Source organism: Lycorma delicatula, chromosome 4 (genome assembly GCF_047948215.1).
Source record: "Lycorma delicatula isolate Av1 chromosome 4, ASM4794821v1, whole genome shotgun sequence".
In the NCBI taxonomy this organism is placed as follows: Eukaryota; Metazoa; Arthropoda; class Insecta; order Hemiptera; family Fulgoridae; genus Lycorma; species Lycorma delicatula.
Genome location: NC_134458.1, coordinates 196431103 through 196456786, shown reverse-complemented (window position 1 = coordinate 196456786; position 25684 = coordinate 196431103). Strand labels below are relative to the sequence as shown.

General features: G+C 31.6%; 1 protein-coding gene across 9 annotated transcripts in view; it reads left to right on the top strand.

Annotated features, from left to right (window-relative positions):
* The window catches only part of LOC142324190 (uncharacterized), a 444097-nt gene extending 427568 nt beyond the window's left edge, over window positions 1–16529 (top strand). For 2 of the 9 annotated variants that reach the window (XM_075364941.1, XM_075364940.1), the window contains 4 exons: window positions 2483–2546; window positions 8809–8929; window positions 12582–12733; window positions 15185–16529. In XM_075364941.1, coding sequence (XP_075221056.1) covers window positions 2483–2546; window positions 8809–8929; window positions 12582–12733; window positions 15185–15323 — 476 coding nt within the window. In that variant the 3' untranslated portion in view covers window positions 15324–16529. Of the gene's footprint in view, window positions 1–2482; window positions 2547–8808; window positions 8930–12581; window positions 12734–15184 lie in introns of those variants that run through there. The other 7 variants (XM_075364947.1, XM_075364946.1, XM_075364943.1 and 4 more) reach the window with 6 other exon arrangements.
* Window positions 16530–25684: the final 9155 nt, after the last annotated feature.

Below are 25684 nucleotides of genomic sequence, written 5' to 3'. Positions count from 1 at the left end.
TTTCTGTGTACGGGCTCAGAAATTATTGTTTTCTCGGTAACTTCATATTTTAAGAAAGATTGCCAATTTTCACAATTCGTATTAGTTTTCCGGTTACATAAATTAGTTTAATAGCATGTAATCGCTCAATTTATATTTTACAAAAATTTAACGTGGTGAACAATGAAGACAACCTTTTTTGATTAATCGCATCTGTATTGCAAAACTTATTTTCTATTTATTTACTCCAGCAACAAAAACGATGTTTATTTATAACTGTACTCCTTCATTTTTTCATATACGTACTTTTTTAATTATGAAACATTAACTCTATAGAGTGTGAAAATGTTAAGTCTGACTGGTATTTGAACTCAAAATCTAAGTAAAAGCATATATTATAAACGTACATAAAACTACAGAAATATTCTCATCGTTTAGCATAGCTACACGATGAGAATATTTTATTTTATTTTATTTAGCTAAACCTCGGTTATATAATATATCTTGAAATTAATATAAATAGTCAAAATATATTAAACGATTCGTATATCGCAATTAATGTTATTATCGGACAGGAATGATTCTTTCATTCTTCCACGGTAACCGACTTTGTATCTTTTTTCTAAGTTTTATTCAGATTAATAGTATTAGAAATTAACGTCGATTAATTTGAGATTAAAATGTATTTAATTCTTAATATTTTGGTTTAGCTTTTATGTTGATAAATGGCATCGAAAAAGTTTTATATCGACTTGAAAATCTACTTCTTTGCTGGAAATGTTACCCACCTAGGCGATCGATTCTGATTATAGTCGCCTATGAGACCGACCCAATAAAACAGCTTTATTATTAATTAATCTTAACATATTAAATGCTAATTTCTAAGCTAACAAGTTGTGTCCATTCGATAAACATAGTCCGATTGGTCCATCCGGTCTTAAAATATCAAGCAAAAAACATGTCGATATGCATACATATGTACATAAGTATATACATCCTTCTGAAATTTTTCAGTACTAAAATTGTGTTTTTTATTAGAGGGGTCATGTAAAGTCGAGATGTACAAAAAGCCAGAGCATACTTTCCCTGAAATAGTATTCTATTTATCTATAAAGTAAAACTACATAGATGCAAAAGTAAAAATAAAAAATCGTATAAAATTCAAAAATATATTAGTAATTTTTTATTTTAAATAAAAATGTAATATAACATAATTTCCTGCCCCCCTACCTATTGTAAACGATTGTTAAACCCAGGTTAAGCAACTACCGATTACTTCATTCAGATAATATTACCTTCGCTTGAAATTTCTGATTATTTAAGTTATTTAAACAAATTTATCATCGGATTTTAATCAGTTTTATTAAAAATAATTATTTAATGTCGTTAAAATTGTTACTAGTTTAGGAACGGCTTGTTTTTTTAATAAAAATTTAGATCCTACGGATCTTGTATAGCTAGATTGGGGTTTTTAAATCCCCTTCGATCGTGTAATATCTGTGATGTTAAAGTAAAAATCTGCATTATTGTGGAGAATTGCTGCGCGTGGTGATATTTTAAGGGATGATATATCAAAAAGTAACAAAATTTTCAAATCTGCTACGTTTTGTCAGTATTGCATAAATTAAATTTCCACTTAAGTTTCTAATTCGGTTATCAACAATTTAAAACTTAAACTGTTGGTAAGTGAAAATTTAATTTATACAATTGTATTAATACCAACGGTGCCAAATGCTTAGTAAATTAAATTTGTCAGTATTTTTATATATTTTTTTCAATTTCTGTTTTGGGTGTTCATTTCGACTTCAGTTACATTATTTACACGTATTATGTTCTTGTTTCACATTTTGTTTTCACGCTTCTGTTATTTTTTTAATCGATGGAATTTTTCCTTTTTAGTCTCCTTGTAAAAAATCTAGTAGTCTATTGTAGAAAATTATAGAATGGTTTGTAACGTTCGATTGTAATGTGTCATTTTTTGTTTATTTTTTAAGCAAAAATGATCTGCTCAGTCGTTTTCCTAAAAAAAAAAAAAATGCCCCGAGAAAATGTTGGTTTGTTTTACTGAAGAGTAGATGGTTAAATCATTAATGAACAAATTAATTTCTTCCACAGGCTTACCGAGATAAAGTGTAGTCGTCACAAGTAAACATTTTATAAAAATTGAATTTTTAAATAATCGTTATTGCAGTAAGTTTCGCAGAGTTGTTAATTACAATAAAAAATAATGAATTTTGAACAACAAGGTATCCTAAAATTGTACAGTTAAATTTAATAAAATCGATCCAATATGAACTAGTTTAAATTTGACACGTGTAACTAACTGCAAGACTTACTGTACGAGTATAATGTAGCTACAAAATATTAAATATAATTAATTCAACTCGATTAATTTAATATATCTTTTTATTTCTAACAAACTGTAATGAGAAACCGTTCCGATAATTTACTTTTCTTTCTAAATATTTTATTTCATCAGTTTACTTTGTTTTCTTTTGTACAGCTAACAGTACAACATCACCTTTTCAGAAGTTCAAGCAGCTTGAACGTCAAAATTCTGCACCCAGGTAAGTTATGCTATCACTATTATTATTATTATTACTGTTATAATTTCAGTCAGCATGTCTTATTTATTAATATAATAAAATATATTATCTACTTTAAGTATTGTGCTTATTAAAGAAAACATTAGATTATTTTATTTATATTTTTATAATTTATATACGTTGCCGTTAAAATATGAAATTCAGTTATGAAGTGTGTTACTCATCGAATAATGTATTATAGACTTATTATTTTGATTGAAATATAAAATATTTTCTTTATTTTTTACAATATCATTATTCTATTGAATATACGGTATTAATTTAATCGGTTATATTTAAAATGAAATTGGTTTCATGACGGTTGATGGAATTAAAATTCTCTAATTAAAATAAGCCTTTAATAAGGAGCGTTTCCATTATTCTGTGAAATAATACTTTTCATGACCTGTTCAATGGCACTATGATATAAAATAAATATTGTTTAATTTTAAAGTTCAGTGGTTTTTCATGTTATCATTATTTTTTTTGGATATACGTTTATTAGGTTTATTAAAAATTAGGATTATAAATTCTTTTTTTTGAATTAGGTATTTTTTCATTTTGACATCTTTTAAAATGTTTTATACGTCACCATTCTACTTACATGCAGCCAAAAATACGTATCTATGTAAAAATACTACTTCGGAAAAAATATTTGTTTAAAATGATCGCTTTCATTTGTGTTATTGCACGCTTAAATTATTAAATAACTTCCTGCCTATTCTTATATTATCTGAAACAGTTTTGTCCCGGCCTAGCAGCAGCTGCTTATCGCAAAGTATTTCTGTTTAAAAATTTAGTATCAGGCTGATAACGTTGTCGCCGAGAGACATTCTTTTGGTAATTGTTGCTACGATTCTTCAAATGAAAATGAATGTTAAAAGTACTTATAGAAACCGTAAACCGTTTAGAACCTAATGCTTCTTTTAAATTTTGGGAATCGAGGAACGGTAAAGAATGTGTAGATAAAATCTAACGGCTTAATCATCTGGAACTCATTCTATTCGGGTTACAAAAGGTCGATAGATCGGATTTATTTTTCTTTTAAGACTAACAAATATAGAACTAGCTATTATTAGATTTTTATCTGAAAAGTTTCAGAAGTAACAGCAATCTTAACCGCTAGTTTGGCTTTCTGTGCAACCCTTTTCTGATTCGGAGACAAAGTCCCTGATAAATCGGAAGGGACAGTCGCTTCTCGACCAGTTATAGTAAAGCGGTTCATCTGCTTACTCTTGATGATGGCCGCTCACACCGATCCAACGGTACCTAATTAAAGAAGAACGGTAAAGAAATAGATAAAGAAAAAAGAGTAAAAAGGGATGATAAACCCGCAGAGGGTTGCCTCTTGTGAAAGTGGTTTACATCCTGCTTAAAACGATTACCTCTCTCGTTTACAAGAATATTCATTTAGATTTGTTCTGATCTACGGGTTTTATAAAAAAACTGAATAATTCTTATGATTCTTTTACTTTCTTTTGAAATTCAGTTATATTTTTTATTTTATGATTATACTTCTTTAAAATAAGCTGTGTAGGCTTAATTTAAGTTTAGTAATTTGACTTTTCCGACCTGAAACCGAGATTAGTTTTACATAATCGTTAATTGAATCTACCAAGTATACTGGTAAAAAAGGTCATTCATATTTAATTAAAAGTAATTGAATGAAAACATTCATTAATTGACTCACCGACTGATTTTTGCAAGTTAGAAATTTAATTGTTTATATTTACAACTGCTGTATCTAACCGTAAACTTTTGTATTTAAATTCTTTAAATATAATTTAATTTAGGTTACTTATCTATATTTTTTTTATCTGGTTTTACACTTCATACAAGTTAATACAATTTGCAAGTTTGTTAGGTTTCAGATATGTACAGTTAATATAGTATTAATATTTGGGAATTAAGGGTTTTTAAAATGTTTAATTTCCTTTGTTGCTTTTATAAAAAGAAATAAATAAAAATCGATAATAAATAAATAAATTTAAAAAAATTGATAATAAATAAATAATTAAAAATTGATAATATTCTGAAGTACGGAAAATTGTCCACATTATACCACTGTTACAATATATTCAGCTATGAAATAAAATAAATTTTGATATGAAATACTTTTAAAAAGTTAGAAAAATTGTATTTAATTTCTGAGAACTCGGATTTTAATCGGCATCAATCGCTTCATTAGGTACCAAGGATACCAACTGCATGCATGGAAATTGCACCCAGTGTTCTTTAACTTCAGTGAGCTACGATAGTTACTGTATTAAATGTGGGTCAGTCATTAACATTTTACTATTGTTTCCATTTTTCTGTCATACTTGCAAAATTTCTTATACCTACTTTCAAGTCTATGTTTATTACAGCTTTTCTTAAAATGAGACAAATGATTTTTGCTAGTTTATCATAGCGCACCGTTTTGGTGCTACTGGTTTTTAGATTATAACCTCCAGTTACTTGCCTTAAAAAAAAATTAAATTCACTGTTGAACATTTCAATCTCCAGGATTCATTCTCCGAGACATTTTACTATTTTAAAACCATTAAGTTGTAAGGAGGTACATTTCAATTTCTTTTTTTTTAGAGATTTGTGGGAAGTCTGATAGTCTATATTCATGTAAATATGGACTGTACAATATTCATGTACATTCAATTACTTAATAAAAACTGAGATAATTAAATATATTAAACCCACTGGGTTGTTCTAGTGGTGAACTCATCACAAATCAGCAGATTTCAAAGTCGAAAGTTGTAAGGTTCAAATCCAGAGGCTAGATATAAAAAGAAAGAGGTAATTAATTAAAGATAAAATAATGATAGTATTCAAAGTCACATACAATAAATCTATTCCTTATAGATGAATTAACACCAGCTGAAGATTTTTTGACTTTATAACTGTTATCAGCAATCTTGTTCTGTTATTATCTTAGCCTCTTTCTCTCTCTTTTTCTCTTTAGCCTCCGGAACCACTGTAAGGTATTACTTCAGAGGATGATATGTATGAATGTAAATGAAGTATTGTCTTATACAGTCTCAGGTCGACCATTCCTGAGATGTGTGGTTAATTGAAACCCAACCACTAAAGAACACCGGTATTCACCATCTAGTATTCAAATCCATATAAAAGTAACTGCCTTTTCTAGAATTTGAACCTTAGAACTCATGATTTTAGCCTGCTCTTTTGTTTACAGACCAATACCTTATCGGTAGAGTATATCACTTGTTACATCGCTGGATCACCATGCCAGTATATACTGTTAACATTAGCAACAATATATTCTGTATGACTGGAATGCACTATAGCAGAGCCCTTGAACTACCTATCTCCTGTACGGAAAGGCTATTAACCATCTGCATCACTTTGACACCCAGGATACAGAAACAGTTAGGATCCTCCTACTATTCCAGATGAACCATTTTATTTTCTTCTCGCTGTTTTCATTTTGTTTCTATATGAATACACTTCTTTCATCCTGGGTCCTTTAAAACCCCTTTAATATTATTGACTGATTTTTTTCATTATGTGAAGTATTTTTATTTTATTTCTTTTTATTACTTTTTTGGGAGGGATTTATAGATATGAAATGTTTTTTTTATTTTCTCAAAATGATCCAGTTTGATTTTCAAACAACAAAACTAATCAAAATGGCAAAGTCAGTAAATATTTTTTTTTTTTTTTAATAAATTAAAAAAATATAAATCTTTTACTCTAAAAATGTACATCTAATTTTTCTGTAATATTAATTTTTCTATTGTTTCTTTTTTAACGTTACTTTTATGAAAATAAGTAGAAAAAATTGAAGAGAATATAATAAAAAAAAGAAATTACAGACAAATAAAATATGATTTGGATCAGGATATAACTTTGAACTGCATTCCTTACACCCTGATATTTTCACACCTCAAGTATATTGTTCTTTGACATTTGCAGTCTTGTTTTTGGAAAGTGAATGGTAAATTTTTGATCACCTGATTTAAAAAAAAGTCTTGTAGGGTAAAAATCTTGAAATAAAAGGATGTGAAATTAGAGTAAAATATTTTATAATCTGAGTTAATTTTATTAATTTTAAAGAACTAATTTTATTAGATCACTGAAATTAAATAATTTATGCTACGTTAAGTAATGCTGGATACAGATTTCATTTGGCTGGGTAATCACATACTGTTGAAATTTTTTCGCTTATAAATGTAGAAGAGGATGCTTTAAAAAGTGTTTGAACGGACCAACACACATTCTTACTACTTATGTTGAATAATACTTTCGATCTTGCTGATAATGAGGACTTATTGTAAAGGTGTCATAAGGAAAAAATTAAAATGAACTTCAATTTTATGGCTTTGGCAGCTCAGGTCAACTGTACAGTTAATGTAATTTTTTTATAAGTAAATATGGAAAGAATTTATGCACTTTAATGAGAAATATGTAAACTTTTAGAAAATTATTATTTTATTAATATATTTTTATACATCACTGCTTGAATATTCAGTAACACATTTTTGAGTTAGCTGTTATTTATATATATATATATATATATATATATATATATATATATATTTGTATTATACTACTGAAAAATCATTAATAGTTGTTTTAAGACACATACATATTTATTGTACAAGCACCACTTGGAAATTTTTTTCTAACCAATTTATACACTTTTTGTAATTATGTAATCTTGAATTGTGCTTATAAGTGAGCACCACTTTGTTGAAAGAGTTTATTTTTAAAAAAAATAGTTACTTTGATCATAATATTGGATTATGTATTAATACAGAATTCTATTTTCATAAACTGTTCCTCGTATACTGATGTAGATATCTTTTTATTTTTCTATCGCTTTAGATAGAAAAGATAATAAAAGGTTTAGATTATAAATAAAGGGGTAGAGGATACTATTGTCTCCCAGTTGCTATTATGATTAGCAAATTTGTTTTAGATCAGCTGGTTTGATGTCAAGAGTTCTGACATGTTTTCATAATCATTTCATGCATCTCATTTTATCTGTTAAATTGTATGTCTCATTAATAAATCAAATAAAAAATAAATAAAAATGCTCCATTATCTTTCATAAATGTGGGTTGTTGGGAAGTACATTGTTACAGTTTCTGTAATTCTGTACATTATTGAGCATTGTAGTAAAGATTAATTAGCAACAGTATTGGTGATATTTTAGGTGATGATGTTGCTGTAATTAAGAAATTTTAAATTCATTAAATCCTGTAAGTTTTTGTCTGAATTTTATACATTTTTCAATCATTGTTCATATTTGGAGGAGTCCTGAATGCCGATGTTGCTGATGTCTTAGTTATTTGTTTTTTACATACTTATTTTGTTTTTCATGTTCTTTGTTTTATTTTTACACTTGTGTTTGATAAAAACAAAAAAATCACAATTGTTTGGGTATTTTCTTCTTTTTTTGAGAAACGGATTCTTACATCCAATTTTGTCTGCTGGTTTCTTCTCTCACTGGATTTCTATGCTATTCGTTACTGCTGTTTATATTTGTCTGTATGCTGCTACTTATAAAAATTTTTTGTAAACTTTTTATCAGTTTGTTTTTACCTTTTCTAAAATAATATTGTTTGTATATTTGGGTCGTAATAATCTCATTAGTTTTTCAACCAAAAAAGTAGAAAATAGAATGAATAACATTTAAATATTTCTAAATAAATAAATATGCCTATCATGTAAAATACTATAACCCAAATTTATTTTTTGTTTAATTGTAAATAAAAATGACCATGAAGAGATGTAAAATTATGTCAACTTGTCTAATGATTCTGCTTTCAAAAAGAAAAAATTTCAAGGTGGTGCCCACATTATTAGTACCTTTTACAGTAACAATTTGAAAATTTTTCATACTCTTAATATAGTTTAATCTAACAGTTCAAAGCATTATTCATTATATTAATTAACATTTGCATTTTAAATTTAATAAGAATGAAATTTTGTTTAGAATACCATTTAAATGACAAAACTTCTAGTTTGTAAATGATTAAGTTAATGATGATCATAGTGATAATATTGGTAATAATTATAGCACAGTCTGTAAAATCAAATTTAATTTATATGTGCACATTTAACTAATAATGTAGATAATGAGATTATTTAAGGACAGTGGTCGCTCCCTCTTCTACCAACCTCTTTCAATTAACTTAAAATTATAAAAAGTTAAACAAAATTAAAAACATAAACAATTAGTGCAAGCATTATACCTAACAAAAAGGGGCTTTATTGCTTGTAGCCGTGCGCCTTCTTCTGATACTCCCCTCTTTAAATTCACGGATCCTAAGCTCGCAAGAAGTGCATCAACCATCAAAGATCGACTTCTCAGCTGGGTGCAGGCTCAAACACAGGAATATAAGGTACTTGTAGTGCCTTCTTCAATTTCATCTGTCTTAAACTGAATTAATATTTTACTAAAAGCATGCATTCTTTAGTTTTAAGTGTTTATTTTTTTTTGCATGTTATTATTTTTTTTTTTACTTTATGTCACAGTAGTTTGCATGTTGCTTGGGTCACAATTCAGTTGTCCAGTGTTATTATGATTTTTTTTACACTCTCGATGGGTGTAAGCCTACATCCTTAAAGGTTTACTTTATGATTTTTTGTTTCACTCTTGTGTCACTTTATATTTTGTTTTAATTATTTTAATTTATTTAGCTTATTTTTTAATGAGATTAGTTTTATTCTATTGATGAGGTTTGTATTTTAAATCTGTAATCAGATTTTTTTTAATAACAAATCATGAATTTGTTATTAATTTAAGTTTATATAGCAAAATAACTATATATTATTTTATTATTTAAATAATGTTTGAGTTTTTTCTTTCTTTATAAATTAATTTTTTTCTTTTTGACCGATTTCTAATTTGCTTCTGTTTGGTATGAATGTAGTTCTTATTTGTACAGTTTTACAAACTTTTTATTCTAGATTTAATCTACAATAAATAACATTACCTACAATTAAGTGAGTTAGTAGGCAAGAAGTAATTATTTATATATTAAAGAAATAACAAGCTGCAATCTGAATTAAAATAAAGAAAGAAACATAATTTATGAAATATTTTTTTATTTTATTTTTTAAATATGTTTTGGGAAGTCTCTTTCAATAGATAGGAGGTGGGGAATGTTTTCTATGTACGTAACTTGTAACTTCTATGTATGTAACTTGTAAAATGCCATTTCTACTGTACAAATACTTTTTTATTTTAACAGCACATGTGTACTTATTTTTTACTTGGTAATGTAAATTTATATAATCATGTAGAGTAATAATCAAGTTGAGTATCTTGAAGAGGTAAAACATGTTATAAGTCATAAAAAATATGTGCATATACAAACAAAAAATATAAACATTGCATGTGTCAGGTATAATTCAACCTGGTTACACAACAGAATTTCTCATTAGCTGATGTTCAGAGCTTCACAGTCTTGTAGTTAATATTAATAAATTAAATGAATAAACAATCAAATCTAAAAAAAATATCTGCTGTGCAATTGTCAACTTGAAGCAATGTATTTATTTTATATGTGATTAATTTTATACGGTTTGTATGTTTCTGTCGCTTTTTTAATTATTTGTTTTTTTATGGTTTTGATAATTCTATATGATTCTGTACTCTAACTTTTTACTTAAGTTACTTTTATTATAAACTGTGTACCATTTATATGGAATATATTAATTCTGGTGAGTTGGTGATCAAGAAGTTAAATTTCTCATAATCAAATAGTTCAGTAACTTATTAGAGTGTAGATTTAGTACAGAAAAACCATATGAAGTAAGAATGATCTGTCAAAATAGGGCACAGTTATCTAACTGTTTATCTTCAGTTATCTAAGCTATCAGTTAGAATTGTGCACACAATTTAGAATTGTCAAAATTGTATAGCAATTTATTGTTTACACAATTCATTTTGAATTTTATAATGATTCAGAATAGAATAAATTGAGTATCTTTTCACAATTGTTTTGTGAAAAGCTACATTTGAATTCACTTATACACAGAGGTATCGCTGACATTGACAGTTTGCAACAATCCTTAATTTCCATCGTACTCTACAGCATTCAGATTATCACTGTCTGCAAAATTATCACTGTCCATGTGTTATTAAAAATCTGTATCAGATTATTAAGATATTGGAATATGTTTAAGATTGGGAAAAGAACTATTTTTGTAGCAATTTTTATGGGTATTTATGAAAAGTGAAATGTTCATTTCTGTTTGCATGAAAATTACTAAAAGGCTTTTTTAAATAATGTAACTTTAGAAAAATTATGTTTTGTGATTCACTGGCTGGAGACAGAATCCAAGGGTAGAGCAGATCTACGTAACGTAATCATAATTACGTCGATGATGCAAGGACTCTGCGTTCCTTGGGATGGAAGATTCCTGCATTATTGGGATGGATGTAACAGATTTATTTGTGTCCACAGTTTTCAAAATTAGGAAGAGGTTTTAAAAATAAAGGAAAAGAGTTGATGATGAAAATGGATACCCATGAAGGAACCTCTGCTTGATAAACACAACTATTCAGATATTTGCTTCAATGTCATCTCTGCTCTAGTTTCGATCTTGCTGATAATGAGGACTTATTGTAAAGGTGTCATAAGGAAAAAATTAAAATGAACTTCAATTTTATGGCTTTGGCAGCTCAGGTCAACTGTACAGTTAATGTAGTTTTTTTATAAGTAAATATGGAAAGAATTTATGCACTTTAATGGGAAATATCTAAACTTTTAGAACATTATTATTTTATTAATATATTTTTATACATCACTGCTTGAATATTCAGTAACACATTTTAATATTTCTGATCAGTGATTTTGCATTTAAAAATTGATTTACTAGTCAGAGTGCTGACTTCTCAATCAAATGGGGATGAATTTATTTCTTGAATTGGATATGACATTATTTTATATATTTTACTGATATTTCATATCTCTCATTATCTGATTTACAAGTCGGAATGCTGAAATTTTGATCAAACGGTGATAATTTATTTCTTGAATTGGATATCGCACTCTTTCATATATTTTATTGTTAATTCATATCTCTCATTATCTAAATAGAATTTGCTACAATTAGTTAGTGAAATTTATATCAGTGTATCTATATCAAATTGGTATTAAATACATATAGGTGTTAAAAGCAACAGGTCATATCATCTGTTTCCCATTCAGATAAAATACATATACTTAAATATGTCGATGTGTACGCACAGTTATTTATTAATATTAGTGTAAATACATATTAATACTTTATACTGTCAAATAAAGAAAGATTATATGAAGACTGGCTTGAAATGTAATGTATATCGCTAATAACTAGAAAATGAAAAGAGAGAGCCAAATTAAAAAAAAATATGGTGTAAAAGTGTTTTTATTTGCTACAAAAACATACATATATTTTTCCATGTAGTCACCATTTACAGTTACACATTTCTTCCAACAGTGAACCACTTTTTTATTCCATCAGTGAAATAAAGGTGGTGGTCTTTCCTTGATCCACAACTTCACTGCGTCCTTCAGTTTATCATCCATGGTGAATATTTGCGGAAAAATATAAAAATTGGAGGGTGCCCTAATCTGTTAAGAATGCAGGGTATGGAATAGCTTCAGATTTCAACTAGTAGTTGCTCGCATTGTATGGTTGACCATTATCGTGTGGCAGAATTTTCAGCTCCATGGATTATTGAACTTGACATCCACACCTCCTAAGATGTTTTAATATCTGTATGTATCGTACAGAATTAACAGATGACCCAGGTTCTGATAGTTATATACAAGTGTTTTGAATGTTTTTGATTATAGTCTTTGTGGACTCAAAATCTATACGGGATGTTTTGTAGTAGGCACTACATGCCATTGTGTTAATAATTGTTTCATTTTTTTAATTATTTCTTCCATAAATAGAAAATATTTTTTTATAGTAAAATTATAATAATATTATTATTGTTTAAATTATGGTTAAAGATATTTTCATTTTTATGATATATTTTTTGTTTTGTATGTATAGAACATCCAAATAGAAAACTTTTCAACAAGCTGGAGCAATGGCCTAGCTTTTTGTGCTCTCATCCATCATTTCTGTCCTGAAGCTTTTGATTATGATAAACTCACACCTGAACAAAGAAGACATAATTTTGAGCTTGCTTTTAGAGTTGCTGAGTAAGTTACTAATTTTATTTTTGTTATAACTTTTTTTTATGCAAAACTAAATAATAGTAATAATAATTGCTATATGTAATTTCTTACTTTTTTAATTATTGTTATTAAGGTTTAAGTTTATGTAATTAAATAATAAAATCTTGCAACATTAAATGAAAACCGTTTAAAAACAATATAAATGACTCATGTAAATATATGGAATTGGGCTTCCAAAGTTTTGCAGTCAAAATACAGCACCTTGTTGCAGAAAACATTGCTGTAGCACTACTAATGAAGGAGGTATATAAATATATGACAGTAATTAATATGACAGCATTTATTGCTTAAAATTAACAGAAGTAATTTACTTTATTACTATAAAACTATTTTTTAATAAATTCATTGGATAATTTTGCAGCTCTCTTTCAGCAGAGTGACATTGTTCCGTTGCAATACTGGTGATACTCATGAATGTACCAGTCTCAAAGAAAATTAGGAAATATCCTTTCAGTATTTAATAAAATATTTTATCTCTATTCTGTGTTTTTGTATTGCCTTATTCCAGATTGGTATCATATTATTTTGGTCAGTTGTATGTTAGAAAAATTTAATATTTTCTTTCTTGAGATCTTGATTTTTTTTTATGTGCTATCAGTGAAATTTACATTTTAATGATTAGTATTACTATACTTGGTCAGATCCTACTTTTACTTTATGATTTACAAAGATTAATTCTCTTATTAGTGTAATGTTTTTGTATGTTGTGTTCTGAGTAAATGTGTATTCAGTCTACCTGATAGTATTTAGTGCAATTCTGGCAATTTAATTTTTATATTCCAGGGTTGTGATTTTTAGCATATGTTTTATTGGTTTGCTGTATGACAGCCTGGTAGATTTTAGAGCTAGTGTGGGGTATATTTTTTTTTGTGAGATGGTAGATGATGAAATGAAGCAATGCTATGTTCTTCTTGAATCGTTATATTTAATTTCTTGTCACCCTTGGAATTTTAATTGAATTACAATAGTTACATTAAACTTAAGAATGTATGACACTTTAGTCATAATTGAACTTGAACATTATCAAGAAACTATGAGTCCCCTTGGACTGAAATGAAAACACGACCGCTCTGTGCGGGATCCGTACGTAGAATATAACTAACACTAATTGTCCATCCAGACGAAATGAATAATGCTACCCCACTGAAAATTCAGCGAATTCTACGCGGGATTCCAGCGTAGAATACTAGTACGGCCTCACCTTCCGGCTAGCGCTAGCACCCACTAGTTCGCAGCACCGGAAGTCTCGACGTGGAACGGAACACAGCCGAATGTGTATTCTGCGTGTAATTAAAAAAAAGCAACACAATAATAATCTCTTTTGCAAATATTAAGAATTTTGTATATATGTGAATTTGTCCTGTACACGTTTATTGATTGCTTCAATAAACGTATATATTCTTAATATGTAACAAGTATTTTATAACATCGAGTTCTTTAGCGTAGTTGTCAGTTTTAACATGGAGTAATTTTTGTTCGCTGTATTTTTATACCGATTAGTATAATGAGATATGTTGTGGGTAGATTTTTCAATATTAGTGGGGAGTGGATTTTTATGTTTTTCTAAAAAAAACACTTGTCATATAGGCTGCAGTAATTTTTTTAACGCTTATAATTTTTGTGCCTTATAAGTCCTCATTATATGGTATTCATATTTTCACTGTTGGATTACATGACACCGGTATCTTGTTAGCTTTTTAGCGTCTTTTAATGCCGTCTGTCAATCATTAATAAAGCTATCTGTGAATTTTATATTGAAGTGGTGTGATACCGGTCACCCAAGTCAGGTATGAATCCAATTCTTCTAAGAATTTAATCTCTATAATTTCTCAGTATGACATGAAAAATATAAATGAGGAAACATGAAAAATATACCTACAGCACAGAAGAGAAGAAAAAAGGAGAAAATAGGTTGCTTCACTGCAAATGCCCGTACAGGACATGCGTAACCGATACTGTACCGCCAACAGGCTATTATATTTTTTAGATATGGCAAGGTAGAAGGAAGTCCTGACGAGTAAGGTGAAGACTTCCCGTCATCCGACATGTCATCACAAATCAGCTGATTTCGAGGTCGAGAGTTCTAAGGTTCAAATCCTAGTAAAGACAGTTACTTTTATATGGATTTGAATATTAGATCGTGGATAATGATGTTCTTTGGCGGTTGGGTTTCGATTAACCACACATCTCAGTAATGATCGATCTGAGACTGTACAAGACTACGCTTCATTTACATTTATACATAGCATCATTCATCCTCTGAAGTAATACCTTATGGTGGTTCCAGAGGCTAAACAAAAAAGAAAAAAGTACCCGACTTACTTCATCGTACAATATCCAAAAAGAGAAAAAAACACTAACACGTTTTATATAAATAAATATAATAATATTAAAAAAATCTTTTTTTTCTTTTAGGGAAGAAGCTGGTATAGCACCATTACTTGATGTTGAAGATATGGTTATAATGAGACGTCCAGATTGGAAATGTGTTTTTACGTATGTTCAGTCTGTATACCGTCGTTTCCATGCAACTCCTGAAGCTGTCCGACCATAAAAAAATTAACTTTAATAATTCAATTCCTTCTTGTTCACCGTTTAAAAGTAATTAATCATTATGTCTATGTTGTACAGAGCTTTATAATTTTTATTTATTTTTTTAAAATTATATAAATGTTATAAATTTTATATTACTGTTTGTCTTAAATGTTACCAAATAATTTATATTTTATTTATGTAGTATGGCATTTAAAAATATTTTGTCTTACATTTAATATTGTATTTATTACATTTTAGTTATTTATTATTATTTATTTATTAATTTTCTTTTTCTCGTGTTTAATTATTTACATCATCTCATGAAATAATTGTTTATATTTTTTATATTATTTATATTGAAATTTTTTTTTGAAAAATGTTAAAAAATATACACACATTTATTTTTTTTTACAGAGAATGTCTAGTCAGGATATTTTTTTAAATATATATTTTTTTTTTTTTTTTTATGAATATGTAAACTCTGTTGTATTGTCTCAATTGTTCATGCCTTACGTTTAGCTTTTCTTTAGTTTCTTGCAGAAGAAGAGAAAGAATTTTTTTATTTATTTTTTATTTTTTACAGGACAGAAATGATAGGTAATAACGTTATTAATTAAAGAAAAAACTAACAATATAATCAAAATTCCATATGCTCCAGTATTACTTTAAATTTATTTGTTATAATTTTTTAATACTTAATATTTTTTTAGTTTATATACGCTTAAAATAACTTTTATAACAAATTTCATTATAATTGAAAAAAAGTGTATAATGCTTTGTTAATGACAGAAAAAATTATACATACATATTGTAAAAATATATATTTATGAATGTTATATTTAATTAGTTAGAAATTTTTTTGCTAATGTTAATCTTTTTCTGATCAAAAATTATTTTATGTTACAGTTTAAATTATGTTAATATACCATCATCGGTTCATTAAAGCTTTAGCAGTAATTTTAGTATTTGGGGTTGTATAATATTTGCAAATCAATTGAATGTAATAATTTTTGGCTTTTATTGTTATTATTGTTATATATTTTTTTAAATGAAAATAGTATTTGCAATTTTGATATATATTTATATATTGTTGTGGGTTGTGCTATTCTGCTGCTTTGTTAATGCATAATTTTTTTTGTATTATTGGAAAAACTTCATTTAATTTACATAAAAATAAACTTTTTATCATTTGCTGATATTTGATGAATAAAATAACTTTACCTCACTACTGCTCTTGCTACCTTCTCATTTCATTCTGTTTCTAGCCATAAACACGTTTCCTTAGTTTTATTATTACAGTTACAGCTGTATGAAAGAATATATTTTTACTCATCAAAGTTTAGAAAGCGTAAATATGTAGATGTGCAGTTTCTGCTCGGGGTGTACGGTTCGTATTTAATAACTTTTTTAAGCAGAAATTGTTGAAATATCTTAGGTATTTCTCATATTTTGTATACAGATAAGATTTGACATTTACTACATGGAGATTCAGTACATTGCGATTTATTTCATTTTTTAATACTATAAAGATTATTTGAAAACTCTCAAGAAAATGAATTTTCTTGTGTAATTCCCAAGGTAAACAAGATATCAATCATATTATAGTATTTTTGTAATGAGTAGAATCTATATCCAAATAATAAATAAAAAAAGGAAGGTAAGATTTTTTACTTTTTTGCAAAAAATGTATCATGATTTTGTGATGTTTACATAATCTTTATTCAATTAAAAAATTAAATAAATTGCAACATCTGGGTACTAAATACTAATCTGTAAAAAAAATACGAGAAATACGACAACAACCATTTATGCTGAAAAAAAATAACTCTCTCTCTCTCTCTATATATATATATATATATATATAGAGTTATTTTTTTTAGTTATATATATATATATATATATTAATAACATTATTTTTTTTATTGTTATTCTGCAATTTACATGTTTGTTATCCGTGTATTAACATAAAAAGGCAAGATCATTTATGCAATCCTCGGTGCCAACCCATTTCATGAAGCCATGCTGGCATCGATCAATCAGCCTTTCAAGCAACTTGCCAATTACCGGCAAGAAGCTTATGGGTCGGTAACTGCCGACCTCACTAGGATCCTTTCCTGGTTTTAAGAACACCCTCACAAAAGCCACTTTCCAGCAATCCGCGAAGCTACCCCAGCTTAGGCACCCTGAGAACAGCCTGCCAAGCGGTTCTCTTATGACAGACAGCAGATGGTAGAATATATATGGGTCAAATTGGTCAATTCCCGGTGCCTTTTTCAGTGCATTCGAGAAACCACTCGGTCTATATCTACGGGATCCACAGCCCGTACGCCAGGGAAGGGCGTAGCCCTCACCCTAACGTCGACCTCTGCTTCTCCCTCCGAAGCATCAAGAAACAGAGAATCCAGAAACGTCTGGTAAGTTGCCACAGATGTTAAAGTGTGGTCACGATCACCAAACCCGCATCAAACACTGGGCAGCACGTGCAATGGCTTTGGCCGGTAACATGATTTTGCGAGCTGCCAGGGGCGTGCTGTAACTCGCGCATGGAGTCTTGCCATATCTTGAGTCTGGCTTCTTTGATGGCATGAACATACTCATTAGCCGGGAAATCCGCAGACGATCAGCGCACATGTCCTCAACGGTAATCCCCATTAGGGGGCGACGCTGGTATCTTCTCCTAGCAGACCTAACTCATGCGTGCAGCACGCTAAGGTCAGAGGATCACCACTTTTTCCCGGGTTTCCGCCTGCGTTTAACAGACGGCTCCCCAGAAGCAGCGGTCATGACGGCTCCAAATACTCCCCGATCAACGGACTGGCCACTACCTAATGGTCCGTCCATTGGCCGAGGCCGCCGTAGGACCCTATCGCAGCCAGTCTTGATGCCCGGCCGAATTATTCAGCCATTAATTCCACCTCCTCCCATTGTTCAATGCGACATTCCAACCCCTGTAAGGAAACTGCGCACTCGTGCCGCAGCCTGTTCTGATCCAGGCCCTTTAAATTATAGCGACCCGAATCTGGAGCTATTAGACCGCCACCATAAACGATCTCATAGGTTATAAACTTATAATCGCTCACCTGGTCTTGTGCAAGGAAGTCTAACTACTTGTACTTCGTAGCATTAAAATGACGTAGATGTAACTTTCACCCAGTTGGGAAGAGATAGTTGGCGGTCGTTCTGCGTCGTTAATCAAGTAGACGTTCCTGGCTTCAATGAACTGTTGAGACCAGCGTCTCTGGGGTCAGTGACTGGTGAACCTGAGGCGGGAGACTTAGCGTTAGCGTCCAGAGCAACCAGCACTCTGATGCCTTGGAGACCGTCCAGAATCCTGCCCAACTTCGCCAGCAAGTCATCGATATTCCATCCCAGCTGGATGTATACCGGTACGACATGGAGCGTACCCCTCGTGATTTGCACAACGGTGAATTTCTCATGAGACCAATGGGGCATCCAGAAGAAATCCAACGAATCTGAGCCAACCACGATCGCGGAGAGCGGCCGTCCCCCACGTTCCCCAGAATGAATAATATCCACCCCGCGGAACCCGGCCACCCTATCCCCGACCGCGTACGGCTGCTGGACCAAGAGGACCTCGATGTTCTACTCCTCAAGGAGCCTCATGGCTTCACCGGTGGCCGCTCGGAAATGATGCAGGTTTAACTTCCCTTGGTACAAGCGGTCGACATTGTGGAGTCAGTTCTCAAAGGTTTCCCACAATTCAGGCGTCGCCATAAGCTGTTTTCTTTACAGCCCCCGCCCGAGAACTCTCATACGCTCTACCCTGCCTACCCGCGACTCGGTGTCCAACATCGATGCCTATCACCAAGGAACAGGCGGCGTAATTGGCAGGGAAATTGGCTGCCCTGTGCCCCAAAAGAGCACATTGACCACACATATCCGACTGCGCTCTGCAGCGGAGAGAGGTGTGACCAAAGGCCAGAGACTTGAAGCATCTGGTGACATCTATATGGTCGACAACCCTACATGAGGTCCATCCGAAAAACAGACATCCACCGGCCACCAAGGCCTGCCGGATCTTAGGCGAGGTCTCTAAAACCCTGTGACTTTTTGGGGCTTTCCTTCCTTCCCACCTGCCGAACAAACTTGGTTTTCCTAATGAAGTCCTCGACGGGCATATCAAAGGTAGGAGTTTGACCGTGCACGGCCCAGAGGATTTCGGGTTGCTTTACCCTTGTCGCACTTGGCATATCGTATACAATATCTGTGGCTTCCGCTCGGCCAGCAACTGAGCCTTCAGCCCGTTCTTCTGCAGAATGTTGGCCACCAGCAGCTGCTTCGCCTACCGCTTACTAACGACTTCCAAAATCACGCCATGGTCCCTTGACCCGGGAGTCTTAGATCCTTTCTCTCCTCGGGTCCAAAAACCTTTTAAGGATTTCCTTCCCCGCACAGCTTGTAAAAGAGGATTCAGCAGGATTTTTAGTGCAATCCGCCGGTACACGTTTGCGCAGTACTGCCCTTTTTCTTCTTTTTTTTGGTTGTTTGTGGGCGAAAAACGCCTGGGCGTTATCATCGCCCGGTAATTATTATTAAAAGGGTAATATAACTCCAAAATAATAAGCTATACAAAGTGTAAACGTAATATTAATCATATAATAAAAATTTACTAAAACAAGCCAAGAAGGCAAAATAAAACCCAAAACTAATATCACAGACAAAGTTGATAAAATATTAATGATAAAATAATAGAACAAAGAAATTATAAAAACTTACCTAACTCTGATGGGTTGTGCAATAATCCCCACCCCGGATAGTAAAATTAAACACATAGAACTAAAAAATCAAATCGAAAATAAAGGTTAAAATTATCAAAAAACTCTCCTTACAGAAAAACATATATAAGTATATTAAATCCTTTGCAGTAACCCAGTACTATGAAAAAAGAGAAACATTCGCTCCAAAACCCTGCCATCATTGCCCAAGACATCACGAATGCTGCTGGGTATATTAAACTGACGACGCAACGCCGCATAACATACGCAGTCCACGAGAATGTGGTGCACAGACATGCGGCAGTTGCATCGTGTGCACAGGTGTGGGTCTCCTGACATTAGATATTCGTGTGTGATCCATCCTCGTATACCCCAACCGTAACCGGCAGAGGACCACTTCCTCACGACGAGAGTTCCTGCAAGAGGAGACCCACGGCAACACTGAGTCTTTAATCCGTCGAAGTTTACCATCGACGGCAGCCGTCCAGCCACTTTGCCACCTTGCTCGCAATGATTGTTTTATATTATTAATAAAACCAAAGGTAGTAACTCGGGTGGTGAAAGGAGGCTGAATACACGCATCTTTCGCAGCAGAATCTGCCCTCTCATTACCAAGAATCCCAACGTGGCTAGGGATCCAGCAAAAACCTACCCCCTTGTTTCGTTTTCCTAACTCAGCCATTTTATCATAAATGCCAACGACGACAGGATGTCCGGAATAAAGGTTTTCCAACGCTTGGAGAGCACTGTACGAGTGCATAAAATTAAGGCTTTGTGCTGGGCACTCCTTAAATTTTGAATGAGCGTTCGATTTCTTTCCAACCTATGCGCTCAAACAAACGCCGTGTAAGAGGTCATACTTTCGAATACACCTCGGTACACCATGTACAAATGGCGGCCCGAATGTCCGTAATCCTTTCGAGCAATCCTCCTAAGCTTGTGCATTACAGAGGCGACGTCCGCCGCTACTTGCCTAACGTGGTTGCTAAACAGCAACTTCTCATCAAACAAAACACCTAGGTACTTATGAACTCGAGCTCGGCTGATTGCAAGCCTTTATACTTAATACGGGGATTACGACCGAATGATAATTTGTCTGCACGCTTGCGAAGCATAAACTACAATATATTTAACATATTTAAAAAAAATAAATTCAAGCAAAATTTCATTAGCTTATTAAAAAAATTCATATGCTAATATTCTATATTTTGTTTAAGAGAGGAAGAGTTCACAAGGATCTCCCCCTTCTATAGTGCTATATACATAATTTCATTCAGTTTTTTATATTATAATAATATTTTTATCTCCCTATAAAGAAAGAATTAAAATAAAAGATTACCACATATTATAGTAAAGTAGAAGAAAAAAATATGAGAAAACGAAATCTGGGAAGCAATAACAAAAAATAATGTACATTTTAAAAATATTTTATGAATACTTGAAAAAAATTAAATTAAAATATAATTGAAATACAATGTTTACAAATAAAACCATGAATTAAATAAAATTACCGTTTCTTTTAAATGGTAATATTGTTACCATAGTAACATGGGAAAGCGTTAAATGATAATTTTTAAATGAGATACGGATGAGGGAATGTCTTTTTCAACGGTGTAATTATTATGGGCTTTCCTATTCAGATAATATTGTTATCGTAGTTACCGGCGAAGGCGTTAATTGAAATCTTAATCTGAGATACGGAAGAAGGGATGTCTTGCTCATTGGTTTAATTTTTATCGGCTTTTATATTCAGATTATAATGTTACAGAAGAAAAAACAAACATAAAGCCAAATAAAAACAATTAAAGAACTAACTAAACATTACTAAACCAAAAACTTATTCTATAACCCACAACCTAAAAACAAATCAGAACAGAAACTGATTGAAACCTAAATAATCATAAAACAACTAATCAACTCAAACAAGTAAACAACTCCAGAGGTTCCCAGCCTTTGACCCATGTAGCTGTAAATCTAAAAATCAATTTTTCTATGCAGCATATCCCGCACATGCATGTACATGGGACACATTCATCCGATCTACAATGGTGTAATGCCGACTTCCCAACTCAAGAACAGTTAATACAAACTGGAGATCCCCCTTTTCTGCTTAGTCAGGCAATTCTTCACTTGATGACCCTCACCACCACAATAAGAACAAAGTTCCTTTTCTTTACATACCTTACCCAGATGCCCTAAATCATTACACCGGAAGCACCTACTCACTCTCAAATAATCTTTAACCTTAAAAGAATGAAAATCTACAAACAACCAACCACCCTGATCAGATGCTTGACAAAAAACCCATCTATCTCTACATCCTAATGCACAATACTACTAGCCCTGTTGACTGCCCAAAATACAATCTTGAACTCGCTAGCAAACTCTTCAAAAGTGTCACAACTTGTGTTTTGTGACCATACCGCTTCCAAAAAACCTTTCTCCTCTACACTTCGAGGGACATCATACATGGCCTGAAAGGCTTTGTAGTCACAGTCTTTATCAGATACTATTTGATTCTATTGTTGTCCTTGATTTGGTCTTCGGTATAACTGTCATTAGCAATAATCCTAATGCCCTTGGAATTGTCCTTTATGGTCACAATTAGCCCCGTTCAATTATTTCTCACTGATCTAAAGGACTGGAATGCAAATAACAACTCTGTCCATGAATAAGGCACAAAAAGTCTATAGCTGCCGCTAAATAAATAATGACCCACCCAATAAACAAAAGACACAGCAGCAAGGGACATTCATCCAGGCTCTGTGATTAGTAGGGAAATAAACTCCAGCTATCTTTACATTCTGTTCCGAAGTTTCAATTCACCGTCGATCAGTGCCGTGAGAAGAAGCATTAGATGGAAGAAGAAAGAAGTTTCCTGGCCAACTCAATGTGGGACCTCCTGAGGGATGCCAACATTCTTGCCGAAGTAGCAGGCCTAGCCGACCTACCGTGGGAGCCACTGGGTACGGACGCTACCTTTCCTCCCCAGTTCAGCAGGCGCACTGTGGGATTGCTCAGGGAGAACCACTTCGGCCGCACCAGCGGAATACGACTGACGCCGACCCAACACTGTGGGGTCTGGATGTGCCACCACTGCCATGCTATAGTGGGGACCCAACTCCCACCAAGGGTAAGCTCAGTCTGATTCCAATGAATGAGCTTCAACTCCCCAACTACAGCCAAGCTGACACTGCTGGAGACCAGCTTCCAGATCCAACAGCCCTTCTCAGAGCTACCTCACAAATTGCACAAACGGCTCTTTTCAGGGCCACCACTCCAAAAACTACAAACAGCCTTTTTCTGGGCTACAAGTTTTTAAAATTATCACAAGCTATTGGAAGCCATTTGGCGACAGCTAATAGCGTGTATAACACAAAACTAACATTTTATATATAATTTATGACATTCAAAAACCAATACAGAAGCCAGTACTTATAAATAAAACAATAAAATAAATCAATCATATTTATCTTACTTTACAAAAATTTACTTGAATATCAATAATATGAATTTATTGATATTCAAGTAAATTTTTGTAAAGTAAGATAAATAAGATTGATTTATTTTACTGTTTTATTTATAAGTACTGGCTTCTGTATTTCTTATATATAAGTATTAATTACAATGGAAAAATATACTATTCTGTTATTAAGAGGTATTAAATATTACCTCTTACAATAAAATGTGAAAAAAATGGTTAAATAATATTTAATAAAGAAGACATTTTATAATGTTGGAAAATTCTATATTCTAAAAAATATAGCATAATTTTTTTATTTTTATCACTGAATTGATTGTCATTGAAGTCTGTGATTTTGTCTATGAATGCATTTTGTGTACATTTTTGCAAAAATCTAAATGATTTTGGTATAAATACGAGGGGAGCTGAAATGTACTGTACAGACACTTATAAATGAAAAAAAAAATAGTAAAATGAAACACATACAGCACAAAAGTATGTTTATTTGCTACAAAAACTTATATTTATTTTTTCACATAGTCATCATTCACAAATACACATTTCTGCTGACGGTGAACCATTTTTCATTCCATAAATGAAGAATACTGGCAGTCATTCCTTGATCTTGACCTCATTGCAATTTTTAGTTCATCGCCTGTGGTGAAATGAATATCCTTATAAAAAGAAGTGAAAATCGCAAGGTTGCAAAATTTGGTTCAGTATGAAGGGTGAGGAATAGGTTCAAATTTCAATTTCACAAGACCCTCACAGGTTTCATGCAATGAGTGTGGCTGATGATTATTATGCTACAGAATTATCCCCTCTATGGCTTATTGAAAACAAAACACACACTAAAGAATTTTAATGTCTATAACAAGATAACTGTGCCATTATAAGAAAGCTTTTCTTGTAGGCCCTTACCATTTCCGATAAATCATAGATTAAAAATTTCCAGGAGTGAATTTGATGTAAACAAAACGGGTCAATATCACGGAAAGTAGGAATTTCAATGACAGCAATATAACAAACTTTAGACAACAGTTCATTTCCAAGAACAGTGACATTTCTGGGCCTCCAAAATCCACTAAATTGATTGGTTGCTAATGAATGATACATTTTTAAAGTCATATTAAATATAAATTTCAATTTCTACAACGGAGAACTGAAAACCAAGATTAAAAAAAAAATCTCAAAAATTTCTGGTCATAATATTCCTTCTAATTATGAAAAAACAAGAACATCTGCATAAAAATGCTGGCCAAGAACAAAATTAAATATTCACAACATAAATTTGGGATATGTAATTCTCAAATCAAATATTTTTGTTATGATTAAATATAAATAAATTTATTACAAAATTGTTTCTTTGTAAAAAAAAATTAACTTTTAAAATTACTTTCTGAGACACCTTTGGATCTTTCATAATTTAAAAAAATTGACAACACCGTTGTAGGACTTTGCCGTCACGCGGCGCTTTTTTCTGATGGATGACTTACACAACTTAATTTATAATATTTATCATTTTATTTAAATTTAATATTTTTTGTTTATTTAATTCAATGGTTCTAACTAAGACAGGTGCGCACAACATATTCCATTTGTGCAGGTGTGGCGATACTAGCAGCCACTTTAAATATTATTAATTTATTTAATTCTAATGCTTACCTGTGACATCACAACTCAGCAGATGATTACAGCAGTTACAAATCAGTGCTACACAAGTGTTCCTTGTGGTGAGAGGGGATACTAATGATGCAGTATACCCGCTAATCCGCTAGTTTATTTAGAGCATTTTTTTAAGTGGGGGTGCGATTTTACAAAAACTTTCTTTTTTTTGGAAATATTATTTTTTACAATGTGCCTGAAAAAAAATAAAATCTTATTTTGGTGAAATCTCAAGATACTGAGGGTGACCTTGCTCTGCAGCCTCACCTCTTGACCTTTTGTTAAAAATTTAATGACATCAATGCCTCATATATAGAAGTAATCTGACCAAGTATGGAGTCAATCAAGTAGTTCGGAGATATAAGGTGATTTAGAGGGTTACACTGAACATAAACACATACATACAAACATCTGGAAAATGTCAATCTGGTTTTTGGGTTTCTTAGGTGTCAAAACATAATGATCCAGTGAAAACTGCACATGCCCAAATTGGACCAATTACAATACTTTCCCTTC